At 37.2% G+C, this 27,024-nt stretch overlaps 1 protein-coding gene across 4 annotated transcripts in view; it reads left to right on the top strand.

Annotated features, from left to right (window-relative positions):
• HELQ (helicase, POLQ like) overlaps window positions 1-27,024 on the top strand; it is a 508,107-nt gene that overhangs the window by 35,820 nt on the left and 445,263 nt on the right. For 2 of the 4 annotated variants that reach the window (XM_049885852.1, XM_049885854.1), the window contains 7 exons: window positions 1,716-1,938; window positions 3,302-3,459; window positions 7,194-7,292; window positions 10,127-10,300; window positions 19,986-20,099; window positions 21,115-21,249; window positions 26,444-26,622. The exons of 1 other annotated variant lie outside the window; for it this stretch is intronic. In XM_049885852.1, the coding sequence (XP_049741809.1) occupies window positions 1,716-1,938; window positions 3,302-3,459; window positions 7,194-7,292; window positions 10,127-10,300; window positions 19,986-20,099; window positions 21,115-21,249; window positions 26,444-26,551 (1,011 nt within the window). In that variant the 3' untranslated portion in view covers window positions 26,552-26,622. Of the gene's footprint in view, window positions 1-1,715; window positions 1,939-3,301; window positions 3,460-7,193; window positions 7,293-10,126; window positions 10,301-19,985; window positions 20,100-21,114; window positions 21,250-26,443; window positions 26,623-27,024 lie in introns of those variants that run through there. One more of the 4 variants, XM_049885853.1, reaches the window with a different exon arrangement.

Raw genomic sequence — 27,024 nt, forward strand, 5'->3', positions numbered from 1 at the left:
AAGCTCTGAAAGGTGGGTCCACATTTCATTTGTCACTGAATCCCAGTGCCTAGCAGAGGGCTCAGCATGTTGTTGATACCTGGTAAATACTTAAATTAATGAGTAGACTAACTCTGAAACTGGGCTTGGGTGAACTTGCAGGTTAGGGTATTAGTGACTAATCCAGCTTTAAGAAGCTGAGGAGGCCAGAGACAGAGGCCAGCCCGGTTTGTTTAAATCACCATGTCAGAAGTTTTTCAGGGAGGTAGGAAAATAACATGAGGGTAGATAAAGGGATCAAGTAAAGGTTTCCCACCAGCTACCACTGCAAGGGCTAACTGTATATAACCACGTAGGAAACAGTACAAAACTGAAGTACATTAATAATCTACAAACTGAGTATCAGTTCCTGAATATCTTAAAAGTATAATTTTAGTCTAATTAAATATATTAAAAATGATTTTTATTAAAAGAGGAAGAAGCAATAGAAAATGTCCATGCCCCGTAATATTTTTTGTTACGCTTTATATTGGTTTAATATGAAATAACTACTTAATTTTTCCAGTTGAAATATCATCAGGATTGTAAGAGAGAAAAATGTATTTATCGATTGACTATATTTTAGTAGAACATGCTGATGTCTTTGAAATTGGCTAGTATAAAATCATTCTAATTCAGGGTCAACTTTACATCTGAATACCAAATGGAGGTTAAGTATGACTTATGCTTGCCCTTCTAAGTTGTAAATGGTGAATAAAAAAAAAACAAACCAAACTCGTTGCCACTGAGTCAATTCCGACTCATAGTGACCCTATAGGACAGAGTAGAACTGCCCCACAGGGTTCTCAAGAAAGGCCTGGGGGATTCGAACTGCCAGCCTTTTGGTTAGCAGCCGTAGCTCTTAACCACTACGCCACCAGGGTTTCCATAGTGAATAAGAGGCAAAGAGAAGAAGGCAATGAAAGAACAGGAAAATGAGATGGGAACAGGAGAGGGAAAAAAAGTGGTAGAAAACTACTATTTGCTTTTAGTAACATTTTAGGGTCCGCTGGGAAATACTGCCTGATGCTGTTTTAGTGGAGTTTTTCAGGAGTGTTTCCCACCTGTTTCTTTTCTTTTAATACGTATTTTAGAGCTAAAAGATACTTTCATATGTGGAAGCAAAAGGGTAAAGGGCCAGTTTTCTGAAGGACACTGAGCAGGAGTTAATGATAATTGCTGGGACGTAAACTGAGAGAGCACAGCTTTGGAGATAATACAAAAAGTTATTGGAAAGTCTAAGGAGTTTTGAAGGTGCCCTCGTGGCATAGTGGTTAAGAACTTGGCTGCTTACTGAAAGGTCGGTCATTTGAACCCACCGGCAGCTCTGCAGGAGAAAGATGTGGCAGTCTGTTTCCGTAAAGATTTACAGCTTTGGAATCCTATAGTTCTCTTCTGTCCTATAGGGTCACTATGAGTTGAAATTGACTCAAAGGCAATGGGTTTTGGGTTTAAGGAGTTTCAAGCAAAATATGTGTGACTGTTTTCATAAAAAGTGTAACTATTCCTTTAATTGTATTTTCTTGTTAATTGTAAAATGCCAGTATAAAATCATATGTGCAGTTATGAAGATTATCTGCTAGTTTTTTTATTTAAATAGCTTTGAGGTATAGGGGCAAGTCAGCATCTTGATTAATGTGCATTCAAAGTACCTTGAATTAAGAAAAATAATTCATTGATGTCCTGAATTGTTTCAGATTGCAACAAATCTTAATGACATATATCACTTTATGAGTGGCACATTTTTGGGGGTTCAGCAGAAGATTTTGTTGAAAGAAAAAAGTCTCTGGGAAATAACTGTTGAATCACTTAGATACCTAACAGAAAAAGGACTGCTACAAAAAGACACTGTTTGTAAGTCTGAGGAAGAGGTCGAATATAGTTTTCATATTACAAAGTTGGGACGAGCTTCTTTTAAGGGTAAGAGTTTACCTGAATTGAATTATTAATCTAAAGGAAAGCGTTGGAAAAAATAAAAATTAAAATTTTCTGTTACTTTAAATTTGATTTATAATTTCATACTCATATTCATATTAACATTAGTTTTATTTTATAAGCTGTTAGACTGCTTCAACTTTCAAAAGTTAAAAATTGTTTTGAATTACGTTTTCTAATTTACACAAGTAATTTAGGGTACTATAGAAGTATGTAGAGAAAAAGTCAGTCACTCAACCTTCACACTCTGCTCCCCCAGCAATCACCCAAACCCCAGTATCCTACCAAAAATAACAGTTCAGTATTAATCTTTCCAGACCTTTTCTGTATGTTTTATTTCAATGCATAATGTATACATATATGCTGTTTTAATATTTAAGCCTTTGTTTTTTCATAAATAATGATTTATATTGTTCCGGAACTTGCTTTTTTTACTTAATATAATAGAGATTATTCTATGACAGTGAATAGCATTTCCTTCTTAACAGCTGCATCATAATTTACTTAATAGAAAGTAATGTATGTATATTGTTTTAAAATCCTAAGAACTCAGCATTGTATAAAGGAGAGTTCCACACCCCTGTCTAATTTCCACTCTCCCTGGGACTACCACGGTTAACAGTTTGATATATATCCTTTTAAACATTTTAATGTAAATACCCACATGTATCGGGTGGCTGGGTGGCACGAATGCTAAGTGCTCAACTGCTAGGCGAAAGGTTGGTGGTTCAAACCCACCCAGAGGTGCCTCAGAAGACAGGCCTAGCAACTTGCTTCCACAGGGTCGTAGCCTTGAAAGCTCTATGCAGCAGTTCTACTCTGCACACATGGGGTAGCCATGAGTTGGAGTTGACTCAAAGGCAACCAACTACAACAGCCACATATATGCATATGTGTTACGTGTAAAGTTTATTTTCTCAAACAGAATCATGGCGTATTTTTTGACAACATACTTTTCTCACTTATAAAACATCATGAGCATCTTAACACATCACTCTCTTTAAAAAATCTACCTCACTTTCTCTTAATAAAGGCAGTCATTTATACTATGGGTGTACCAAAATTTTTTTAACCATTCTCCTATCATGGACATCTCTATTCCTGTATTTTTGAGTATGTGTGAGAGTATTTCTCTGGGTTAGATTCACAGAAATCAAGCATGAGTTGGGTCAGAAGGTATGTACATATTAAACATTGATGGATATTATTAAAATGACCTCCAAAATAGATTTTGAAGACTTTTTGCTTCATTTAGGTAATTTCACCTTACAAGCAGAATTTTATTTAAAATCACTTCTTTCTCCCTCTAACAATTATGAAAGATGAAATATTTATATCTTTCTTTTAGGAATGATAGATTTGGCTTATTGTGACATTCTCTACAGAGACTTGAAGAAAGGTCTTGAAGGACTCGTACTTGAGAGCCTTCTTCATCTAGTCTACCTAACGACTCCCTATGATATGATTTTCCAGTGTGACCCTGATTGGATGATATACTTTAGGCAGGTAAGAATACATTATAAGGAGATTATTCAATTTAGGCTACTTAGCTTATTGATGATATGATTTTTGTTAAGTGGTCAGTTTTTGTTTTGCTCTGTTAAAATATATTTGGCCTCCAGTCTTTTTTCTTTCAGTTTTTAAAAATAGTAATATGGACACAGCATTTTTGGTTTGTTTTCCTTAAATACTACTTTTCTTTTAAATATAAACATACTCATTATACAATTTTTCTTTTTAAAGTACAGAAAATGAAAAAAACGTACTGGTCCCATTCTCCCAGACAGTTACTATTACCGTTTGATGCCCACTGCATTTTATAATGCCTAGAATGTAAAGAAAACAATGAAAGTTGTCTCTGATGATCAAGAGTTTACGTGAAAGCTCTATCAGAGCCAAACATGATGATATACCAAATCCAGTGATGTTAATATCCAAGAAGGAATGTTTATTTTATAGTCGGTAGGAAGGTAGAACTTGTCCTACTTACACATAACCAAGTGGAAAAGTGTAGTTTACTACGATTTTACTGTGAGCTAGCTAGATGTTTAGATGTTTGCAGCTGAATGTGGAATGTACGAAGTATGAATCTAGGAAAATTGGAAATCATCAGAAATGAAATGTAACGTATACATATCAGTATCCTAGGCATTAGTGAGCTGACATGAACTGGTATGGGCCATTTTGAATTGGACAATCATATGGTCTACTATGCCAGAATAACAATTTGAAGATCTATTGAAGTACAGTGCTGTCAGTGATAGGATAATATCCACACACCTACAAGGAAGACGAGTTAATACGACCTTTATTAAAATTTATGCACCAACCACTGAGGCCAAAAATGAAGATTTTTACCAACTTCTGCCATCTGAAATTGATCAGACATGCAATGAGGCTGCATTGATTACTACTGGTGATTGGAATGCAAAAATTGGAAACAAAGGATTGGTAGTTGGAAAATGTGGCCTTGGTGATAGAAACGGTGCCGGTGATCGCATGATAGAGTTTTACAAGACCAATGACTTCTTCACTGCAAATACCTTTTTTCACCAACATAAATGATGACTATACACACGGACCTCACCAGATGGAATACGCAGGAATCAAATCAACTACATCTGTGGAAAGAGACGATGGAAAAGCTCAATATCATCAGTCAGAACAAGCCCAGGGGTCGACTGTGGAACAGACCATCAATTGCTGATATGTAAGTTCAAGTTGAAACTGAAGAGAATTAGAACAAGTCAATGAGAGCCAAAGTATGACCTTGAGTATATCCCACCTGAATTTAGAGACCATCTCAAGAATAGATTTGATGCTTTGAATGCTAATGATCAAAGACCAGACGAGTTGTGCAAGGACATCACACATGAAGAAAGCAAGAGGCTATTAAAAAGACAGGAAAGAAAGAAAAGACCAAAATGGATGTCAGAAGATACTCTGAAATTTGCTCTTGAACATCAAGCAGCTAAAGCAAAAGGAAGAAATGATGACATAAAGAACTGAGGATTTCAAAGGGCAATTCGAGAAGACAAAGTAAAGTATTATAATGACATGTGCAAAGAGCTGGAGATAGAAAACCAAAAGGGAAGAACATGCTCGGCATTTCTCAAGCTGAAAGAACTGAAGAAGAAAGTTAAGCCTCGAGTTGCAATAGTGAAGGATTCTATGGAGAAAATATTAAACAATGCAGGAAGCATCAAAAGAAGATAGAAGGAATACACAGAGTCATTATACCAAAAAGAATTGGTCGACATTGAACCATTTCAAGAGGTAGCATATGATCAGGAACCAATGATACTGAAGGAAAAAGTCCAAGCTACACTGAAGGCATTGGTGACAAACAAGGCTCCAGGAATTGACAGAATATCAACTGAGATGTTTCAACAAACAAATACAGTGCTGAAAGTGCTCACTCTCTATGCCAAGAAATGTGGAAGACAGCTACCTGGTCAACCAACTGGAAAAGATCCATATTTATGCCTATTCTCAGGAAAGGTGATCCAACCAAATGTGGAAATTATTGAACAATATCGTTAGTGTCACACACAAGCAAAATTTTGCTGAAGATCATTCTAAAGTGGCTGCAGCAGTGCATTGACAGGGGACTGCCAGAAATTCACGCTGGATTCAGAAGAGGATGTGGAACCAGGGTTATCATTGCTGATGTCAGATGAATCCTGGCTGAAAGCTGAGAGTACCAGAAGGATGTATACCTGTGTTTTATTGACTATACAAAGGCATTCGACTGTGTGGATAATAAACAAATTATGGATAACATTGCGAAGAATGGGAATTCCAGAACACTTAATTGTGCTCATGAGGAACATTTACATAGATCAAGAAGCAGTTGTTCGGACAGAACAAGGGATACTGAGTGGTTTAAAGTCAGGAAGGGTGTGTGTCAGGGTTGTATCCTTCCACCATACCTATTCAATCTGTTTGCTGAGCAAATAATAACGAGAAGCTGGACTATATGAAGAAGAACGGGGCATCAGGATTGGAGGAAGACTCATTAACAACCTTCATTATGCAGATGACACAACCTTGCTTGCTGAAAGTGAAGAGGACTTGAAGCACTTACTAATGAAGATCAAAGACCACAGCCTTCAGTATAGATTATACCTCAACGTAAAGAAAACAAAAATCCTCACAACTGGACCAATAAGCAACATTGTGATAAATGGAGAAAAGACTAAAGTTGTCAAGGATTTCGTTTTACTTGGATCCATAATTAACACCCACGGAAGTAGCAGTCAGGAAATCAAAGGACGCATTGCATTGGGCAAATTTGCTGCAAAGGACCTCTTTAAAGTGTTGAAAAGCAAAGATGTCACCTTGAAGACTAAGGTGTGCCTGACCCAAGCTATGGTATTTTCAGTCACATCATATGCATGTGAAAGCTGGACAGGAATAAGGAAAACTGAAGAAGAATTGATGCCTTTGAATTGTGGTGTTGGTGAAGAATATTGAGTATACCATGGACTTCCAAAAGAACGAACAAATCTCTCTTGGAAGAATACAACCAGAATGCTCCTTAGAAGCAAGGATGGTGACACTGTGTCTTACATACTTTGGACATATCAGGAGGGGACAGTTCCTGGAGAAGGGCAACACGCTTGGCAAAGTACAGGGTAAGCGGAAAAGAGGAAGACCCTCAACAAAATGGACCGGTACAGTGGCTGCAACAATGGGCTCAAGCATAACAACAATTGTGAGCATGGCACAGGACTGGGCAGTGTTTCATTCTGTGGTACATAGGGTCGCTATGAGATGGAACCAACTCGACGGCACCTAACAATAATATGAACAAGCTAGACGCTTGAATACGTATTAGTCAGAGGCAGTATACAGCCTTTAATCCCAGGAAATTTATTTTCTTTCTAATGTCATTTTTGTAATTATCACGTAGTTTTTAAGAGGTACTGTATAATACAGTTACTGTCAAAATCTTTTGCTCTTCTCCCTTCCCCCAGCCATCTTTGTAGTAAACATGACCACACAAACTCCATGGAAGCTAGTACTTGTAGCCATTTCTTTAAGCAATTTTGTTATAGTATGTTACATATTAATAATGTATTTTTTAACTTGTAGTATTTGTAAATAAAATTTATGTTTTTCTTCATATCCTTTGAAATCATGAAAATATGATATCCAAAAATTTGATTTGGTTCAAATGATAGATTTTTTTAAGTTATAATATGATTTTTCCGTGTATTTATTCTTTTTCTGTGTAGTTCAGCCAGCTCAGTCCAGCAGAGCAAAAAGTAGCTGCTCTTGTTGGAGTCTCTGAAAGCTTTATTGGGAAGAAAGCATCAGGTCAAGCAATCAAGAAGGTACCATAATCTTTTTTTGTTTTTTTCCTTCCTAAATAATGAACTAAATTCATTCAACAAAATTAATGGCATTGTATTATCTTTTTTGTTGGCCTATCTTTTGTTTCACTTTTTTTCTTCAATATGATGCCCATTTTGCTGTTTGAAACATAGCTGAGCACCAGAAAATTTTGCATTTTTTTAAGCAATAGTCATTTCTAGGTGGTATGATGACTTAAAGAAATACTTTCGTGTCTTAGAAATGTTCTGTCGTGTACATATAAAAAGAGTAAACTTCATTAATCTATTTTTTTCTGAAACTACTTATGACTTACATTATAAAAATTATAGAATGTTTTTATAATTTTGTATAATCCTGAATTAAGTTCAACTCAAGGGGAAAAATAATATTTTCTGGAAAGTTTATATTAGACATTCTGTTTGGTACCAGGATTCTAAGATAAACTAAAAAACCCATTGCTGTGGAGTCAAGTCCAACTCATAGCGACACTATAGGACAGAGTAGAACTGCCCCATAGAGTTTCCAAGGAGCGCCTGGTGAATTCGAACTGCCGACCTTTTGGTTAGCAGCCGTAGCACTTAACCAGCACACCACCAGGGTTTCCAGGATTCTAAGATAGGACGGGGTTTTTTGCTTGTTTGTTTATTTTCTCAGAGGACTCTCAATCTAATACTTAAAGCCCATAAAGTATTTTAGAAGGTTGGAGTGGATAAACTGGTAACTCTTTGGGATGGTATCTTATATCACAGTCACTGTGCATTAAGCAAGTCCTAATGCATTTTTTTTTTTTTAATGCATAGATTAAATTTAAGAGAAGTGAAAAAAAAAATTCTATACTAACTATACCTTCAAATTTCTTAGTTTAATGTTTTCCCCATCATAATACACCTTTTTAATTTTTCATTTCAATTTGGTAATTCAGTCTACACTGAAACATAGTATCTCACCTACCATCTCCCCCTGTACCTTTTAAATTTACATAGGTAATACTTGTTTTCATTTTGAGAAGTAGAAGAGAGCGTTTAGTACTTACATTTGAATTAAATGGTACAACTAACTATCCCATACACTGTTGAATTATAAAATTATAAAGATCTATATAACACAACTTTTAGACTGGATGTTTTACTGTGTTTTTTGTTGTTGTTGTTGTAGACCTTCAAAATATTCAACAAAGGTATTTCTTAAACTTTCTATATCAAATTCTAAAATATAAAATGAAAACAAAATCATGTTAATTTGGAACTCAGTACCAAATAATAAACACATGTAAAATCTTATTAAGAGTAATGCAGAATTGAATCCTGAAAATTTTTGTTAATTTTATGTAATATAGTCAATAAATGTTAAATAAATATTTAAAATAGTATGAGTATGGATTTATCTTTATTACAAATGGATTAGTTGCTAGTTTAATATTTTGAAAATTTTTTCCTAGAACACTGGAGAATACTTAAAATCTGATTTCTTCACATTTAAAAAGATCTTTTTTAAAGTTTTTTTGCAGAAGGTCTGGAAGTTGGCACAGTGTATTTTATCTTGCAATAGAATATGAGTATATCATTTTTCTTGGCTTAGAAAATACATTCTAAGCAAAGCCTACATTAATCCAATTTATAGTTAATAATGTAGGTGCACCGAAATTGGGAAATTAAAAAGCCTGCTTTTCCAACATGTTATTCAACTGTTATGCTTTTTAAGCTTTTAAAATGCTTTTAAAAGGGTGATCCAGTGTCAACATATAGAATCTGTAATTCATATACCCTTCAATATGTTGTCCTAAATTCTCATCCGAAACACGTTTTGACTATAGTAGAACATATAATTTCATAATTGCTTTTTCTCTTTCAAATTCATCCTTTTTTTCCTCTAATTATAAGCATGAGTTACTCAGTTTCTAAGTTAGCGTGATTTGAACAACGAAAACACAAAAAATAGTCACTAGACACCACCAGTCAGAGCAGTACACAGAATAGAAATCAGCAGCTACAGAAGGTATTTTTCTTCATCTCTTGCAATATCTTATCTTTGGAAACATTGTCATGACCATGTGGAAATATTTACTCTTAGTTTACAATATAGACAAGCTTGCTAACATATTTATGTAAATAAATGCATTTGTCGAATTTATAGCCATAGTCACACACATGTACAACCTATGATCCTCCCCTCCCCCCCAAAAAAACCAAATCAGTTGGGGTTGAGTCAGTTGCAGCTCACAGTAACCCAACAGGACAGAGTAGAACTGCACCATAGGGTTTCCAAGCAGTGGCTGGTGGATTCAAACTGCAGACCTTTTGGTTTGTAGCCATGACTCTTAACCGCTATACCACAGGGGCTCTACAACCTATAAATGCCACAGTAAGTGTAAAGATCTCCCCAACACCCTCTGTCTCTACAGAAGGGAATTTAATTTAAGCTAGCAACAATTTGGCCATCACAATTTGGCGTGTCTCCTTTTTATACTTGGAAAAATGAAAATCAACTTGAATTAATCTAAAGCACAGTTGTTAGAAGTTTGTTTTGTTTTTGTGGAACCATCCTGTCTTTGCCTCCCTGTAGCCCTGATGGCACAGTGGTTAAGTGCGCAGCTGCTAACCAAGAACAGTGTGGCAGTCTGCGCCTGTAAAGATTACAGCCTTCAAAACTCCATGGGGCAGTTTTATTCTGTCCTTTCTTTATAATGTTGCTGAGTCGGAATCCACTAAACAGCAATGGGTTTGATCTTTGGTGTTTTAGTGCAACTTCATTCACTTTACCTTTTTTCAATTTGAATGTAACTGACGTTTTTAACTGGATCAGTGCGTAAATTTATTTGATTGTATCTTTCTAGAAGGTGGATAAGGACATTGTCAACCGACTATACCTGTCTTTTATTCTTAATACCTTGCTCAAAGAGACTAACATTTGGAGTGTGTCTGAAAAATATAATATGCCTCGAGGATATATACAAAATCTTCTCACTGGAGCTGCCTCATTCTCATCTTGTGTGTTACATTTCTGTGAGGTAATTCTATTAAGTAGATGGTATGTACTTTGTGTATTTTCTTGCTTTAATTGCTGCTAAGTCATAAACCAATTAGTGTTTTCTCTTTGTGACTTATTCTGTTATTACAAAGCACTCAAAATTAAAAAAAAATATATATCTTGGGTTTTATCTGCTTGCAAAGTAATATATATATTTACGGTGAAGATGCAAAAACTAATGAATCGACTAAAATATATAGTGAACAAATAGAAAAGCTCCTAGTTATCCCTACCCTTAGAACCACTGTTTATAGTTTCAGATATTTGGAATTAACTCTTTAAAACAACACTTTTCCAATGACGTAGATTCTGTATGTCTTTCTCATGAGGGATATGAAGTGTTTGGTTAGTATATTACCAATATCCAGCAACTAGCATGTGACATTTTGTCCCATGTGCTCTTGATTGCCCCAGTATCTGCCTAACCTTTGTCTCTAACGTCAGGTAGCTGTTTTGGGTTTCTACATCAGGTGTTTATTTCATAAAACAACTCAAGAAGAAGACCTTATTCTGGCCATATGTATTCGGCATGGATCTGTTTGTTTGAAGACATCACTAAAAGAAGCTTTTAAAACTGCCTTAAGTAACACCACAAAGCTTACTAGAATTTTCTGCCCAGATCATATTTTTTTTATGAATTTATAATATAAGCCATTTTTTTTTAATAACTTTTATTAAGCTTCAAGTGAACGTTTACAAATCCAATCAGTCTGTCACATATAAGTTTAAATACATCTCACTCCCTACTCCCACTTGCTCTCCCCCTCTTGAGTCAGCCCTTTCAGTCTCTCCTTTCTTGACAATTTTGCCGGCTTCCCTCTCTCTCTATCCTCCCATCCCCCCTCCAGACAAGAGTTGCCAACACAATCTCAAGTGTCCACCCAATATAATTAGCTCACTCTTCATCAGCGTCTCTCTCTCCCACCCACTGACCAGTCCCTTTCATTTCTGATGAGTTGTCTTTGGGGATGGTTCCTGTCCTGTGTCAACTGAAGGTCTGGGGAGCATGGCCGCCGGGATTCCTCCCGTCTCAGTCAGACCATCAAGTTTGGTCTCTCCATGAGAATTTGGGGTCTGCATCCCACTGATCTCCCGCTCCCTCAGGGGTCCTCTGCTGTGCTCCCTGTCAGGGCAGTCATCGGTTGTGGCCGGGCACCAACTAGTTCTTCTGGTCTCAGGATGATGCAGGTCTCTGGTTCATGTGGCCCCTTCTGTCTCTTGGGCTCTTAGTTGTCATGTGGCCTTGGTGTTCTTCATTTTCCCTTGCTCCAGGTGGGTTGAGACCAACTGCTGCATCTTAGATGGCCGCTTGTCAGCATTTAAGACCCCAGACGCCACATTTCAAAGTGGGATGCAGAATGATTTCATAATAGAATTATTTTGCCAATTGACTTAGAAGTTCCCGCAAACCATGTTCCCCAGACCCCCGCACTTGCTCCGCTGACCTTTGAAGCATTCATTTTATCCCGGAAACTTCTTTGCTTTTGGTCCAGTCCAATTGAGCTGACCTTCCATGTATTGAGTGTTGTCTTTCCCGTCACCTAAAGCAGTTCTTATCTACTGATTAATCAATAAAAAACCCTCTCCCTCCCTCCCTCCCTCCCCCCCTCGTAAACACAAAAGTATGTGTTCTTCTCAGGTTTACTATTTCTCAAGATCTTACAATAGTGGTCTTATACAATATTTGTCCTTTTGCCTCTGACTAATTTCGCTCAGCGTAATGCCTTCCAGGTTCCTCCATGTTATGAAATGTTTCAGAGATTCGTCACTGTTCTTTATCGATGCGTAGTATTCCATTGTGTGAATATACCACAATTTATTTAACCATTCATCCGTTGATGGACACCTTGGTTGCTTCCAACTTTTTGCTATTGTAAACAGAGCTGCAATAAACATGGGTGTGCATATATCTGTTTGTATGAAGGCTCTTGTATCTCTAGGGTATATTCCTAGGAGTGGGATTTCTGGGTTGTATGGTAGTTCTATTTCTAACTGTTTAAGATAACGCCAGATAGATTTCCGAAGTGGTTGTACCAGTTTACATTCCCACCAGCAGTGTATGAGAGTTCCAATCTCTCTGCAGCCTCTCCAACATTTATTATTTTGTGTTTTTTGGATAAATGCCAGCCTTGCTGGTGTGAGATGGAATCTCATCGTAGTTTTAATTTGCATTTCTCTAATGGCTAATGATCGAGAGCATTTTCTCATGTATCTGTTGGCTCCCTGAATATCTTCTTTAGTGAAATGTGTGTTCATATCCTTTGCCCACTTCTTGATTGGGTTGTTTGTCTTTTTGCGGTTGAGTTTTGACAGAATCATGTAGATTTTAGAGATCAGGTGCTGGTCGGAGATGTCATAGCTGAAAATTCTTTCCCAGTCTGTAGGTGGTCTTTTTACTCTTTTGGAGAAGTCTTTAGATGAGCATAGGTGTTTGATTTTTAGGAGCTCCCAGTTATCGGGTTTCTCTTCATCATTTTTGGTAATGTTTTGTATTCTGTTTATGCCCTGTATTAGGGCTCCTAGGGTTGTCCCTATTTTTTCTTCCATGATCTTTATTGTTTTAGTCTTTATGTTTAGGTCTTTGATCCACTTGGAGTTAGTTTTTGTGCATGGTGTAAGGTATGGGTCCTGTTTCATTTTTTTGCAAATGGATATCCAGTTATGCCAGCACCATTTGTTAAAAAGGCTATCTTTTCCCCAGTTAATTGACACTGGTCCTTTGTCAAATATCAGCTGCTCATATGTGGATGGATCTATGTCTGGGTTCTCAATTCTGTTCCATTGGTCTATGTGTCTGTTGTTGTACCAGTACCAGGCTGTTTTGACTACTGTGGCTGTATAATAGGTTCTGAAGTCAGGTAAGGTGAGGCCTCCCACTTTCTTCTTCTTTTTCAGTAGTGCTTTGCTTATCCGGGGCTTCTTTCCCTTCCATATGAAATTGGTGATTTATTTCTCTATCCCCTTAAAATATGACATTGGAATTTGGATCGGAAGTGCATTAAATGTATAGATGGCTTTTGGTAGAATAGACATTTTTCCTATGTTAAGTCTTCCTATCCATGAGCAAGGTATGTTTTTCCACTTAAGTATGTCCTTTTGAATTTTTTGTAGTAGAGCTTTGTATCTTTTACATCCTTGGTAAGATTTATTCCTAAGTATCTTATCTTCTTGGGGGCTACTGTGAATGGTATTGATTTGGTTATTTCCTCTTCGGTATTCTTTTTGTTGATGTAGAGGAATCCAAGTGATTTTTGTATGTTTATTTTATAACCTGAGACTCTGCGAAACTCTTCTATTAGTTTCAGTAGTTTTCTGCAGGATTCCTTAGGGTTTTCTGTGTATATAATATCATCTGCAAATAGTGATAACTTTACTTCTTCCTTGCCAATCTGGATACCTTTTATTTCTTTGTCTAGCCTAATTGCCCTGGCTAAGACTTCCAACACGATGTTGAATAAGAGCGGTGATAAAGGGCATCCTTGTCTGGTTCCCGTTCTCAAGGGAAATGCTTTCAGATTCTCTCCATTTAGAGTGATATTGGCTGTTGGCTTTGCATAGATGCCCTTTATTATGTTGAGGAATTTTCCTTCAATTCCTATTTTGGTAAGAGTTTTTATCATGAATGGGTGTTGGACTTTGTCAAATGCCTTTTCTGCATCAATTGATAAGATCATGTGGTTTTTGTCTTTTGTTTTATTTATGTGATGGATTACATTAATGGTTTTTCTGATATTAAACCAGCCTTGCATACCTGGTATAAATCCCACTTGATCAGGGTGAATTATTTTTTTGATGTGTTGTTGGATTCTGTTGGCTAGAATTTTGTTGAGGATTTTTGCATCAATGTTCAAGAGGGATATAGGTCTATAATTTTCTTTTTTTGTAATGTCTTTACCTGGTTTTGGTATCAGGGAGATGGTGGCTTCATAGAATGAGTTGGGTAGTATTCCGTCATTTTCTATGCTTTGGAATACCTTTAGTAGTAGTGGTGTTAACTCTTCTCTGAAAGTTTGGTAGAACTCTGCAGTGAAGCCGTCCGGGCCAGGGCTTTTTTTTGTTGGGAGTTTTTTGATTACCGTTTCAATCTCTTTTTTTGTTATGGGTCTATTTAGTTGTTCTACTTCTGAATGTGTTAGTTTAGGTAGGTAGTGTTTTTCCAGGAATTCATCCATTTCTTCTAGGTTTTCAAATTTGTTAGAGTACAATTTTTCTTAGTAATCTGAAATGATTCTTTTAATTTCATTTGGCTCTGTTGTGATGTGGTCCTTCTCATTTCTTATTCAGGTTATTTGTTTCCTTTCCTGTATTTCTTTAGTCAGTCTAGCCAATGGTTTATCAATTTTGTTAATTTTTTCAAAGAACCAGCTTTTGGCTTTGTTAATTCTTTCAATTGTTTTTCTGTTCTCTAATTCATTTAGTTCAGCTCTAATTTTTATTATTTGTTTTCTTCTGGTGCCTGATGGATTCTTTTGTTGCTCAGTTTCTATTTGTTCAAGTTGTCGGGACAGTTCTCTGATTTTGGCTCTTTCTTCTTTTTGTATGTGTGCATTTATCGATATAAATTGGCCTCTGAGCACTGCTTTTGCTGTGTCCCAGAGGTTTTGATAGGAAGTATTTTCATTCTCGTTGCTTTCTATGAATTTCCTTATTCCCTCCTTGATGTCTCCTATAACCCAGTCTTTTTTCAGCAGGGTATTGTTCAGTTTCCAAGTATTTGATTTCTTTTCCCTCGTTTTTCTGTTATTGATCTCTAGTTTTATTGCCTTGTGGTCTGAGAAGATGCTTTGTAATATTTCGATGTTTTGGACTCTGCAAAGGTTTGTTTTATGACCTAATATGTGGTCTATTCTAGAGAATGTTCCATGTGCGCTAGAAAAAAAAGTATATTTTGCAGCAGTTGGGTGGAGAGTTCTGTATAAGTCAATGAGGTCAAGTTGGTTGATTGTTGTAATTAGATCTTCCATGTCTCTGTTGAGCTTCTTACTGGATGTCCTGTCCTTCTCCGAAAGTGGTGTGTTGAAGTCTCCTACTATAATTGTGGAGGTATCTATCTCGCTTTTCAATTCTGTTAAAATTTGATTTATGTATCTTGCAGCCCTGTCATTGGGTGCATAAATATTTAATATGGTTATGTCTTCCTGATCAATTGTCCCTTTTATCATTATATAGTGCCCTTCTTTATCCTTTGTGGCGGATTTAAGTCTCAAGTCTATTTTGTCAGAAATTAATATTGCTACTCCTCTTCTTTTTTGCTTATTGTTTGCTTGATATACTTTTTTCCATCCTTTGAGTTTTAGTTTGTTTATGTCTCTAAGTCTAAGGTGTGTCTCTTGTAGGCAGCATATAGATGGATCGTGTTCCTTTATCCAGTCTGTGACTCTCTGTCTCTTTATTGGTGCATTTAGTCCATTTACATTCAGGGTAATTATAGGTAAATAAGTTTTTAGTGCTGTCATTTTGATGCCTTTTTATGTGTGTTGTTGACAATTTCATTTTTCCACATACTTTTTTGTGCTGAGGCGTTTTTCTTAGTAAATTGTGAGATCCTCATTTTCATAGTGCTTGACTTTATGTTAGTTGAGTCGTTACGTTTTTCTTGGTTTTTATCTTGTGTTATAGAGTTGTTATACCTTTTTGTGGTTACCTTATTATTTACCCCTATTTTTCTAAGTAAAAACCTAACTTGTATTGTTCTATATCGCCTTGTATCACTCTCCATATGGCAGTTCAATGCCTCCTGTATTTAGTCCCTCTTTTTGATTATTGTGATCTTTTACCTATTGACTTCCATGATTCCCTGTTATGTGTATTTTTTTTTAATTAATCTTAATTTGTTTGTTTTTGTGATTTCCCTATTTGAGTTGATATCAGGATGTTCTGTTTTGTGACCTTGTGTTGTGCTGGTATCTGATATTATTGGTTCTCTGACCAAACAATATCCTTTAGTATTTCTTGTAGCTTTGGTTTGGTTTTTGAAAATTCTCTAAACTTGTGTTTGTCTGTAAATATCTTAATTTCGCCTTCATATTTCAGAGAGAGTTTTGCTGGATATATGATCCTTGGCTGGCAGTTTTTCTCCTTCAGTGTTCTGTATATGTCGTCCCATTCCCTTCTTGCCTGCATGGTTTCTGCTGAGTAGTCAGAACATATTCTTATTGATTCTCCCTTGAAGGAAACCTTTCTTTTCTCCCTGGCTGCTTTTAAAATTTTCTCTTTATCTTTGGTTTTGGGGAGTTTGATGATAATATGTCTTGGTGTTTTTCTTTTTGTATCAATCTTAAGTGGGGTTCGATGAGCATCTTGGATAGATATCCTTTCGTCTTTCATGATGTCAGGGAAGTTTTGTGTCAGGAGTTCTTCAACTATTTTCTCTGTGTTTTCTGTCCCCCCTCCCTGTTCTGGGACTCCAATCATCCACAGGTTATCCTTCTTGATAGAGTCCCGCATAATTCTTAGGGTTTCTTCATTTTTTTTAATTCTTTTATCTGATTTTTTTTCAGCTATGTTGGTGTTGATTCCCTGGTCCTCCAGATGTCCCAGTCTGCATTCTAATTGCTCGAGTCTGCTCCTCTGACTTCCTAGTGCGTTGTCTAATTCTGTTATTTTATTGTTAATCTTTTGGATTTCTACATGTTGTCTCTCTATGGATTCTTACAACTTATTAATTTTTCCAGTATGTTCTTGAATAATCTTTTTGAGTTCTTCAACAGTTTTATCAGTGTGTTCCTTGGCTTTTTCTGCAGTTATCCTAATTTCATTTGTGATATCATTAAGCATTCTGTAAATTAGTTTTTTATATTCTGTATCTGATAATTCCAAGATTGTATCTTCATTTGGGAAAGATTTTGATTCTTTTGTTTGGGGGGTTGGAGAAGCTGTCATGGTCTGTTTCTTTAAGTGGTTTGATATGGATTGTTGTCTGCGAGCCATCACTGGGAAACTAGTTTTTTCAGAAAATCTGCTTAAAAAAAAATGCAGTCAGATCCCTATCAGAGTTCTCCCTCTGGCTCAGGCTATTCAGATGTTAATGAAGCCGCCTGGGGAGGATGGGGGAGGGATCAGAGAGATAGGAGAGTAGCACCTCAGAATATAGCCAGAGTTGCTTGTCTTGATTGGAATGGCTGTTATATCTGAGATTCCCGCGGGGCGTCACCTATGTGTGCTGTCTGTGTGGAGATTGCCCCCGGGGGGTCTGGCCCGCTGGAGTCACGGTCAGATCCTCCGCTTCCAGCCCCACGCCCAGCGTCAAGGCTCCCCTACTGGGACGGTGCACTCTCGACTCCAAAATCAGTCGCTGCATCCTGGGGACTTCTCATCCCTCCAGCCGCGTGGCCGTGCTGCCTCCGAGAACCAGTTGGGCCTCCTCCCGGGGTTAGTTCAGATGGGTAGAGCAGCTCCCCATGCTTGTGCCGTGACCGAGTGTCCCGGCTGGGACGCTGTTCTCCCCGCTCCAATACCAGTCGCTACCTCCTGGGGACTTGTCCTACCGGCTGCGTCCCACGCCGCCCACACGACCCGGCTAGTCCCCTTCCCGGGGTTAGTTCAGGGGGGTGGAGCAACTCTCCGTGTTTATGGCGTACCTGCGTCCAGTCCAAATCCCTGCGGGACGGTTCCCCGGCTCGGATGCTGCTCTTTCTGCTCCAAGACCAGTCACTCTCTCCCGGGGACTTCTCCTACCGGCTGCGTCCCACGCCGCCCGTGGAAACAATCGCTGCTTCCCCGTATTGGTTCGTTCTCCGTCTCTAAATCTGTGTTTGTTGTTCAGGGTTCGTAGATTGTTATGTATGTGATTGATTCACTTGTTTTTCCGTGTCTTTGTTGTAAGAGGGATCCGAGGTAGCGTCTGCCTAGTCCGCCATCTTGGCTCCGCCCCCAATATAAGCCATTTTTGCTACATTTAAAACCTATTTCTCCCTCTTGAGTAGCAAAATAATCCTTTCTGTATATGTGGATTTTTCCCATCTCTTTAATTCACATTTTTTGTATACATAATATATATAATTTATTTCATTTTTATTGTTTTGAATATACACAGCAGAACGTATACTGGTTCAGCAGTTTCTACATGTACAATTTAGTTACACTGATTACATTCTTCAAGTTGTGCAGCCATTCTCACCCTCCTTTTCTGAGTTGTTCCTCCTAATCCACATTATTTTTGAGAAGCCTTTTTCTCATGAATCCAGCTTCTAAACTTGAGATCTGCTTCATTTCCCTACCTTAAACCTTCATCTATTCTGTCACGTGTACTAATGAAGGGAATAATAAATAACCCAAATGTACTTGACTTTGGATTGAGTGATAATAGCAGTTTACCTTTCTAACTATCTTTTCTTTATAGTGATTTTATAATATTAGCTTGCATTCCCTGGTGCACAATCTAGCTAGGCAGCAGACAAAAATTATAAGTAATAAGGAGAAGCTAGCCTTTAAAAATGTACGCTTTCCAAAGTTTTTTTATGTTTATTGTTCTTCATATTTAAAGATACTATCCCTAAAATTCTATCCCTCTGTTTTACTTAGGACTATAAGGACTTGAGCTCTTATAAGATTGTTCAAGTAAAAGAATCTGTGTGCAGGACTTAAAAATATCTCTAATTTGATGGCTGATCCTAAGAAAAGCCTAGCTGACAACTTTAGCTCTCATGAATGTGTTTTCACTATTTTAAAGTTTTTTCTTTTTAAATTATGTCAAAAACCAAAACACCAAACCCAGTGCCGTGGAGTCTATTCCGACTCATAGCAACCCTATAGGACAGAGTAGAACTGCCCCATAGAGTTTCCAAGGAGCGCCTGGTGGATTCGAACTGCTGACCCTTTGGTTAGCAGCCACAGCACTTAACCACTACACCACCAGGGTTTCCCAAAAAAAGTTATATAGATGGTATAAAATAGTATACCAACTGTATTAGTTAAGCTGTTTTTAACCGAAAGTGCCAGAAAAACTCTGTAGAAGAATAGACAATGAGGAAAAATTATTATCTTATGTAACAGAAAGGTCAGGGCTAAGGCACTTCCAGTGTTAATTGATTCAGTAGTTCTATTCAGAGATCTCTTTTCTTCTCTTTGCTCTGCTATCTTAGTGCCTTAAGTCCTTTCCTGGTGGTTGCAAAATGGCTAACACCATTCCATGCATCACATACTTTGACAACCATACCCAAAGTTTACAAAGGGACCATAAAAAAAAATAAAATAACACTTATGATGGAAAATTTCAAGCATATGTAAAAATAGACAGAATAATACAGTGAACTCCTGTTCACCTACCCACCTTTAACAAGTATCATTAATGTTGCATTGAACATCATCTTACAATTCAGTCTTTACATACTTAATATATTATCTTCAAAATAAGTTCCCAGAAGTTGGAATTTGTTTTTGGTCATTTTGGAAAGAAAAACTTTATGCATTTACTTTCTGATACTTTGGTAAGAATGGATATAATTTTTCTTACGGGCTTATTTTTTAGTTTTTCAATCTTTCGCCTCATCCTAAAACCAATTCATCAAATACCTTAGTATCTCTCCCATGTTCCCCATAATAATGTTGCTTGGTGTCATGGCTTAACCCAAGTTCCAGAATTCACATCATCTCACACCCTATTCCACAAAATTTTGAAATAACTTACCAAATTTAAATTTTGTGTATTTCTTTGTTTCATGCAGGAGCTGGAGGAGTTTTGGGTTTATAGAGCCCTTTTAGTAGAACTCACTAAGAAGTTGACTTACTGTGTAAAGGCAGAGCTAATCCCTCTCATGGAAGTGACTGGAGTTTTAGAGGTCAGTGGTGGAACCCTGGTGGCATAGTGGTTGAGTTTAGCTGCTAATCAGAAGGCTGGCGGTTTGAGTCCACCAGCCACTTCTTGGAAACTCTATGAGGCAATTCTGCTCTGTCCTTAGGATCGGAATCAACTTGATGGCCACAGGTTTTTTTTTTTAGCTTCCCAGTTTCCCAGTTGAGATTATTTCAACTAACAGAAGAATAAAGTTTGCCGTTTGGTGAAGCCTTACCACGGAGCAAATAACAACAAAAGCCTTATTTCTCTCTTGTCGTAAGAGTCTTTTTTTTTTTTTTTTTAAATAAATTACTGCCATGTCCTCCCAGAATTCCTCTTGTTAATCTGGAAGAAGTCCTGGTGAAAAATCACAGTTGGGGGAAAAAAATAGCAGTAGGAATGAGACAACTGTCCCCAAGTATGTTTTTGCTACCATTTTTCAGCATCTCTTTCTTCTTCCCCTTCAGTTACCTTCAGTCAGTTTAGACTCAGTACTTGTATAAGGTAGTAGTGAATTGGTGGCAACAAGGGTCATTTACATTTTCTTAGTAAGTGAGAAAAATGTTCTCAGTTGGTTTCTCAGCTTTCTATTTTAACCAGCCCTCAATTTCCATTCTCCATTATTCAGTTCTTGAATCAGGGGAATAATGCTGCTTGTTTAGAAAAAAAACAAAACAAAACAGGGGTCGCCTGAGTAAATAGCGAGACCGTTTTAAGGACGTTGGACTAGAACATTCTGCCTAGGGATATGAAGCTTTGCCAGTAACCTAAGAGGTTTAATGGGTTTCTGATTCCTAATGGCAGCATGCATCAGTTGACTTAGGCAAAACTGATTGGAGCCACCCAAATGCATCTTTAAAAATGCCTCAAAATTCTCATGTGTTACCTCCTCACGCTTACCTTTTTATCTTGGTTTATTCCTACCTCCTGCACGTGAAATTTTTCCCTTGAGTAAGACATTTAATTTTTTTTCTTCATCCCAAATTGTGATTTTAACTGATTTTTTTTACCACTTTCAGGGTCGAGCAAAACAATTATACAATGCTGGATACAAAAGTCTAACGCACTTAGCTAATGCAAATCCTGAGGTGCTAATAAGGACCATCGATCATTTATCAAGACGCCAGGCCAAGCAGATTGTTTCATCAGCAAAGGTAAGGAAACAAACCATTTTTTAACCTTTGTAATATTTTATAGTATTATCGCTTTATACTTTAGACATAAAAACATTTAACACTGCGTAACAGTTTATTTCTATAGACAGAGAAGTATATGTATATACTCATAATATATGATAAAAATAATGCATCTGTTCCGAAAGAAGCCTTGAGAAAAAGAGAAAAAGAACCTTCTAAAAAATAAAGACATTTTCAAGGACTCGCTGTAGTACAACGAAACCTAGAAATTGGTGCGTTCTGCCTCCTGGCATCCTCTTCACAGAAGCCCTTTCCTCAGTATCCCCAACAGCTAGTGTTCTCATCTTTGAATACCTTCATTGGCAAAGGGGTTACAGCCTCAAAAATTAGATTATTCTATTTTTGGACAGCCTTGTTACGTTGCTAGGTGCCATCAAGTTAGTTCCAACTCGCAGCAATCCTGTACAACTGAAGGAAATGCTGCCTGGTCCTGTGCCATCCTCACAATCATTGTTTGAGCCCATTGTGGCAGCCAGTGTCAGTCCTTCTCACGGAGGGTCTTCCTCTTTTTCACTGACCCTCTACTTTGCCAAGCACGATGTCCTTCTCTAGGGACTGGTTCCCTCTGATAACATGTTCAGAGTAAATGAGAAGAAATCTCACCATCCTTGCTTCCAAGGAACATTTTGACTATAGTTTTACGAGACAGATTTGTTCGTTCTTCTAGCAGTCATGGTATATTCTTCGTCAACACCATAATTCAAAGACATCGATTTTTCAATCTTCCTTATTCGTTGCCCAGCTTTCACATGCATATGAGGCAGTTGAAAATACCATGGCATTCTCTTACGTAAGTACAATACGGTGATCAAAATCAGGATGTTATCATTGATTAAATACCATTATCTAATCTGTAGACTTTATTCCTATTTTACCAGTTGTCCCAATAATGTCTTCTATAGCCCGAATGTTGCATTTAGTTGTGATATCTCTTTATTTTTATTTAATATGTAACAGTTCTTCAACCTGTCTTTGAATTTGCAATCTTGACATTTTTTTTTGAAGAGTACAGGTCAGTGATTTTGAAGAATCTCTCTCCATTTGGATTTGTCTGATGTTTCCTTGTGATTATATTGAGGTTATGTCTAATTAAATGTTTACTTAAATCTTTTCTTCCTTCACACCTATTTGTAGTTTTTATTTTGATACGATTTTGCCTTTTTCTTCTATTTCTTTCCTGAGCTCAATCAACTTTTATTTCATTTATTCCTTTTTTTTTTTTGGTTTATTTCAGTTCTTCATTTGGAGACTTCTTATTCAGGGTGTATTGTTCTTTTTTTTTTTTTTATATCACCAGATACTTATTTTAGAATATTTAATTCACTTTTGAGTGTTGTGTTACAGACTTTTCTGCTTCATGGTTTGCTTTTAGGGAGGGACTTTTTTTTTTTTTACTAGAACTCGGGTTGTGCCTCTTGATTCCAAGTATGCAGTTTGTTTCATTCTTTTTTTTTTTTATTGTGGTAGAAATATATATAACAGAACACTTGCCATTTCAACATTTTTTTGCACGTACAGTTCAGTGACTAACTACATTTATCATGTTGTACAACCATCACCTATCCGTTCCCAGATTTTTTATTGCCCTTAACAGAAACTCATTGCCCCGTAGGCAGTGACTCCCTTTTCTCCCTCACTTCCACACAAGAGAGGGAAACTTTTATGAACTGAAGTGCTTTGATTCTTGGTTTCTGTTTTCTTTTTATATCGTAGCTTTGTCAAGATGAGAACTGCTTCTGCCTGTATATTTCCTGGACAGGGCTAGCCACTGGGAGTAGTTTACGAGACTCCGAACTCAAGAGCTCTCCCTTCTGACAGTGTAGTGAAGTATGGTTTCTTTACTGGATGACTTTTGTCTGGGGGAGGGTGCAAGGAAGGGTCTGTCTTAGTTATCTAGCGCTGTTATAACATAAAGACCACAAGTGAGTGCCTTTAGCAAACAGAAATTTATATTCTCGCTGTTCAGGAGGCTAGAAGTCCAAATTCAGGGTGCCAGCTCTAGGGGAAGGCTTTCTGTCTCTGTCGGCTCTGGAGGAAGGTTCTTGTCTCTTCTGAGCTTCTGCTCCTGCACAATCTTCTTGTGGCTTGGCATCTCTCTTCCACCCATCTCTTCTCTCTTGCTTGCTTGTTAGATCTCTTTTATATCTCAAAAGAAATTGACTCAAGACACACCCTGCACTAATCCTGCCTCATTAACATAACAAAGACAACTCATTCCCAAATGGAATTATAACCACAGGCATAAACCTGTTGCCATCAAGTAGATTCCCAGTTATAGCCACCCTATATTACAGAGTGGAACTGCCCCATAGAGTTTCCAAGGAGTGCCTGGTAGAGTCAAGCTGCCAACCTTTTGGTTAGCAGAGAGGTTAGTATTTGTAACACATTTTTGTGGGGAACACAATTCAATCCATAATAGGTGCTTTGAATTTTTTTTTAATTTTCTTTTGTCCTTCCAAAAAACCCAGTGCCATCTAGTTGATTCTGACTCATAGCAACCTTTTGGGACAGAATAGAACTGCTCCATAGGGTTTCCAAGGCTGTAAATCTTTACAGAAGCAGACTGCCGCAACTTTCTCTCATAGGGCAGCTGGTAGATTTGAACCCTAACCTTTTCATTAGCAGCCAAGCGCTTAACCACTGCACCACTGAGGCCCCTATTTTGTCCTGCAGGATACTAAAATTTCCCCTCTTCTTTCTTTTTCCCTTCACTGCTCAGCTTCCAAAGGGTGCCTCTTCCATTTTACCTGTTCTTTTCCCAAGAAGCATTGACGAGACTGCCTCCTGGAGCCTCCCACACACTTTAAGTCCCTTTCTATTAACAATGCTTTCATCTACCACGATGCTTTTTTTTTTAAGAATACATATACTAGGGTATTCTAGTATCCAAAGTGTCAAATAAACCAACCTAAATGATCGTCATGAATGAAATGGTTAAATTTTCATAACTTGATGGGCTATAGAACAATAATGACAGATTTACAAGAATCAACATCATTTATTTTCCCAATAAATCAACATCGATTATTGGGAAAAAATTGCTAATATAAATATGTAGTGTGAAGTATCCATATACATTTAATTAAAAAAAATCTTTTGTGTGTGTTAGGTGGAAGTTTACAGAGCAAATTAGTTTTCCATTCGATAGCTTATACATAGAGTGTTTCATAATATTGGCTTCATTCCCCACAGTGTGTCAGTACTCTCCCATTTCCATCCTAAGTTCCCCATTTCCTTTTGTTCTGATTTCTGTCCTTCCTGACTTCTCATCTTTGCTTTTGGGCAGATGTCACCCTTTGATCTCATGTAATTGATTGTTCTAAGGAGCACGTTCCTCTCGGGTGTTTTTGTTTATTTTATGGCCCTGTCTATGGTTTGGCTGAAAGGTTGTCTCGGGGAATGGCTTCAGTTCCAGTTCAGATGGATGTCTTAGGGCCATAGTTTCAGGGGTTCCTCTAATCTCTGTCAGACCAGCAAGTCTGGTCTTTTTTGTGAATTTGGTTTTTTGTTCTACAATTTTTCTCCTGTTCTGTCCAAGACCCTCTGTTGTGATCCCAGTCAGAGCGGTTGGTAGTGGTAGCTGGACACCATCTAGTTCTTCTGGTTTGGGGATCCTCCAGGCTGTGGTTCTTGTGGTCCATTAGTCCTTTGGACTATTCGCTCCCTTGAGTCTTCTGTTTTCTTCACTCTCCTTTGCTCTGAATGGTAAGAGGCCAATAGATGTATCTTAGGTGGCCACTTGCAAGCATTCAAGACCCCAGATGCTACTTATCAAAGTAGGATACAGAACTTTATGAACTGTTGTGTCAGTTGACATAGATGACCCCCAAGTTACTGAAGTTCTTTTTCAGCATTTTTGCACTTGGAGTAGCCTTTCTTTCTGGAGGTGATTTTAGTTTAACCTTAGGTTCTCTGTTTTCTTCTTCTCTCATCCATGTGGTTTTTTTCTCAACCTCTATCTCCACAAACACATAGGGTGTGAATTTGAGAAATGACTCTACTGGAAATTGGTGTTTGATTTTTTTAACTATAAGTAATTTGAGGCTAATGGTGTTTCTCTGTATTCTGGTAATGCTGATACATGGGTTCTGTGTAGTCTATTTGTTGTTCCTGGATCTGTATTGTTTTTAGAGGATGTATTAGGAGATTTGTTCTGCATGGTTACCATTACCTCCGCTACTAGAAAGCTTGCCTAACTCCATTTTAATCTCTTGTATATAATGCTATGTAATGCTGTGCAAGGAGCCCTGGTGGCAGAATGGTTAAGGGCTCGGCTACAAGCTGAAAGATTGGCAGTTTGAGCCCACCAGCCGCTCTGTGGGAGAAAGACGTGGCAGTCTGCTTCTGTAGAGGTTACAGCCTTGGAAACCCTATGGGGCAGTTCTGTTCTGTTCTGTAGGGTCGCTGTGAGTTGGAATTCTACCAGACAGCAATAGATTATAGTAGTGCTATGCTTTGTATCAAATTGGTTGAGAGTGTTTTTATTTTTTTCACTTTTGCTTTCTTATGATTTTTTTCCTCTATGTGATTTCTCTAAACTTTTTATTAAGAAAATTTTGCAACAGAAATAATACAAATACTTCACTGTGTTATACAAATACCAACATTTTATTTCTAAAAATTCATTGACATCTGTGTGCCATGTTTAGAAATGCTTTTTTGCTCATTATTTATTTTTTTAAATTAAACATGTTAACTTTAGGAGCTTGAATAAAACCTTTCTTTTAAATACGAAAAGGTTTTTAGAAGATAGTATATTAAGTTCTGAGGAATAATAAAATGCCTATATAAAATATAACATTTTCAAGGGGTAATTAAATTTTTGCAAAATTGTCTTAGATTTTATAGATTAAAAGTTAATTTTTAAGTGGCTGAGTCTTCAGTAAAACAAATCTGTGAGAGTATGAAAGCTCCTTTATTTTTGGTATACTAAAAGCCACGATCAGCTAAAATGGCTTTAACTAAACGCCTCAGCTTCATTTGCTATAATCGCTTTTCTTAAGTGCCCATTTTTCAATCTCATTATTAGTTTTTAATGTCCAGATTACTGATGTATAAGAATTTAGATGTCTAATAGATGGTGGTAAAAATGTTGGCAATTCTCTAGCAATGCATATTTTTGTTCCATTTCTTGATTTTTTTTTTATTATAGATGCTGTTACTTGAAAAAGCAGAAGCTTTGCAAGAAGAAGTAGAAGAGTTATTGAGATTGCCTTCTGATTTCCCTGATACTGTGGCTTCTTCCATTGAAAAGCCATGAAGTTACCTGATGAGCATTTTTGAAAATGAATTATTTATTGTGCATATATTTTATTAAAGATTCCCCATACTTTGTAAATGAAAAAATATATATATTTTAATTATACATTAGGAACTATGGATGATGTCTAACTCTGCCTCTCACCCATAATTGTAGTAAACTTCCCACTAATAATCCATCTTGTTCAATACTTACACATTATTTTTCTGCTCAAAAATCTATGGTGCTTACCATGAAATGAAATCCAACTTCCTCAATATATCCCCAACCTACCTCTGTAGCCAGATCTTTCATTATTCTCTTAGCATTTTCCTGCATCAAACTAGATGATTGCAATCCCCAGAATTTTCCCTGTGATTCCCAAACCCTCTATTTCTTCGATGCTTTATTCTGTTCCCAGTGATGAAAATTATTTTTAAAACATACCATCTACTTCAAGTGTTAACTAAAAATGCTCAAATGCTGTCTCCTCT

Source organism: Elephas maximus, chromosome 5, assembly GCF_024166365.1.
Source record: "Elephas maximus indicus isolate mEleMax1 chromosome 5, mEleMax1 primary haplotype, whole genome shotgun sequence".
In the NCBI taxonomy this organism is placed as follows: Eukaryota; Metazoa; Chordata; class Mammalia; order Proboscidea; family Elephantidae; genus Elephas; species Elephas maximus.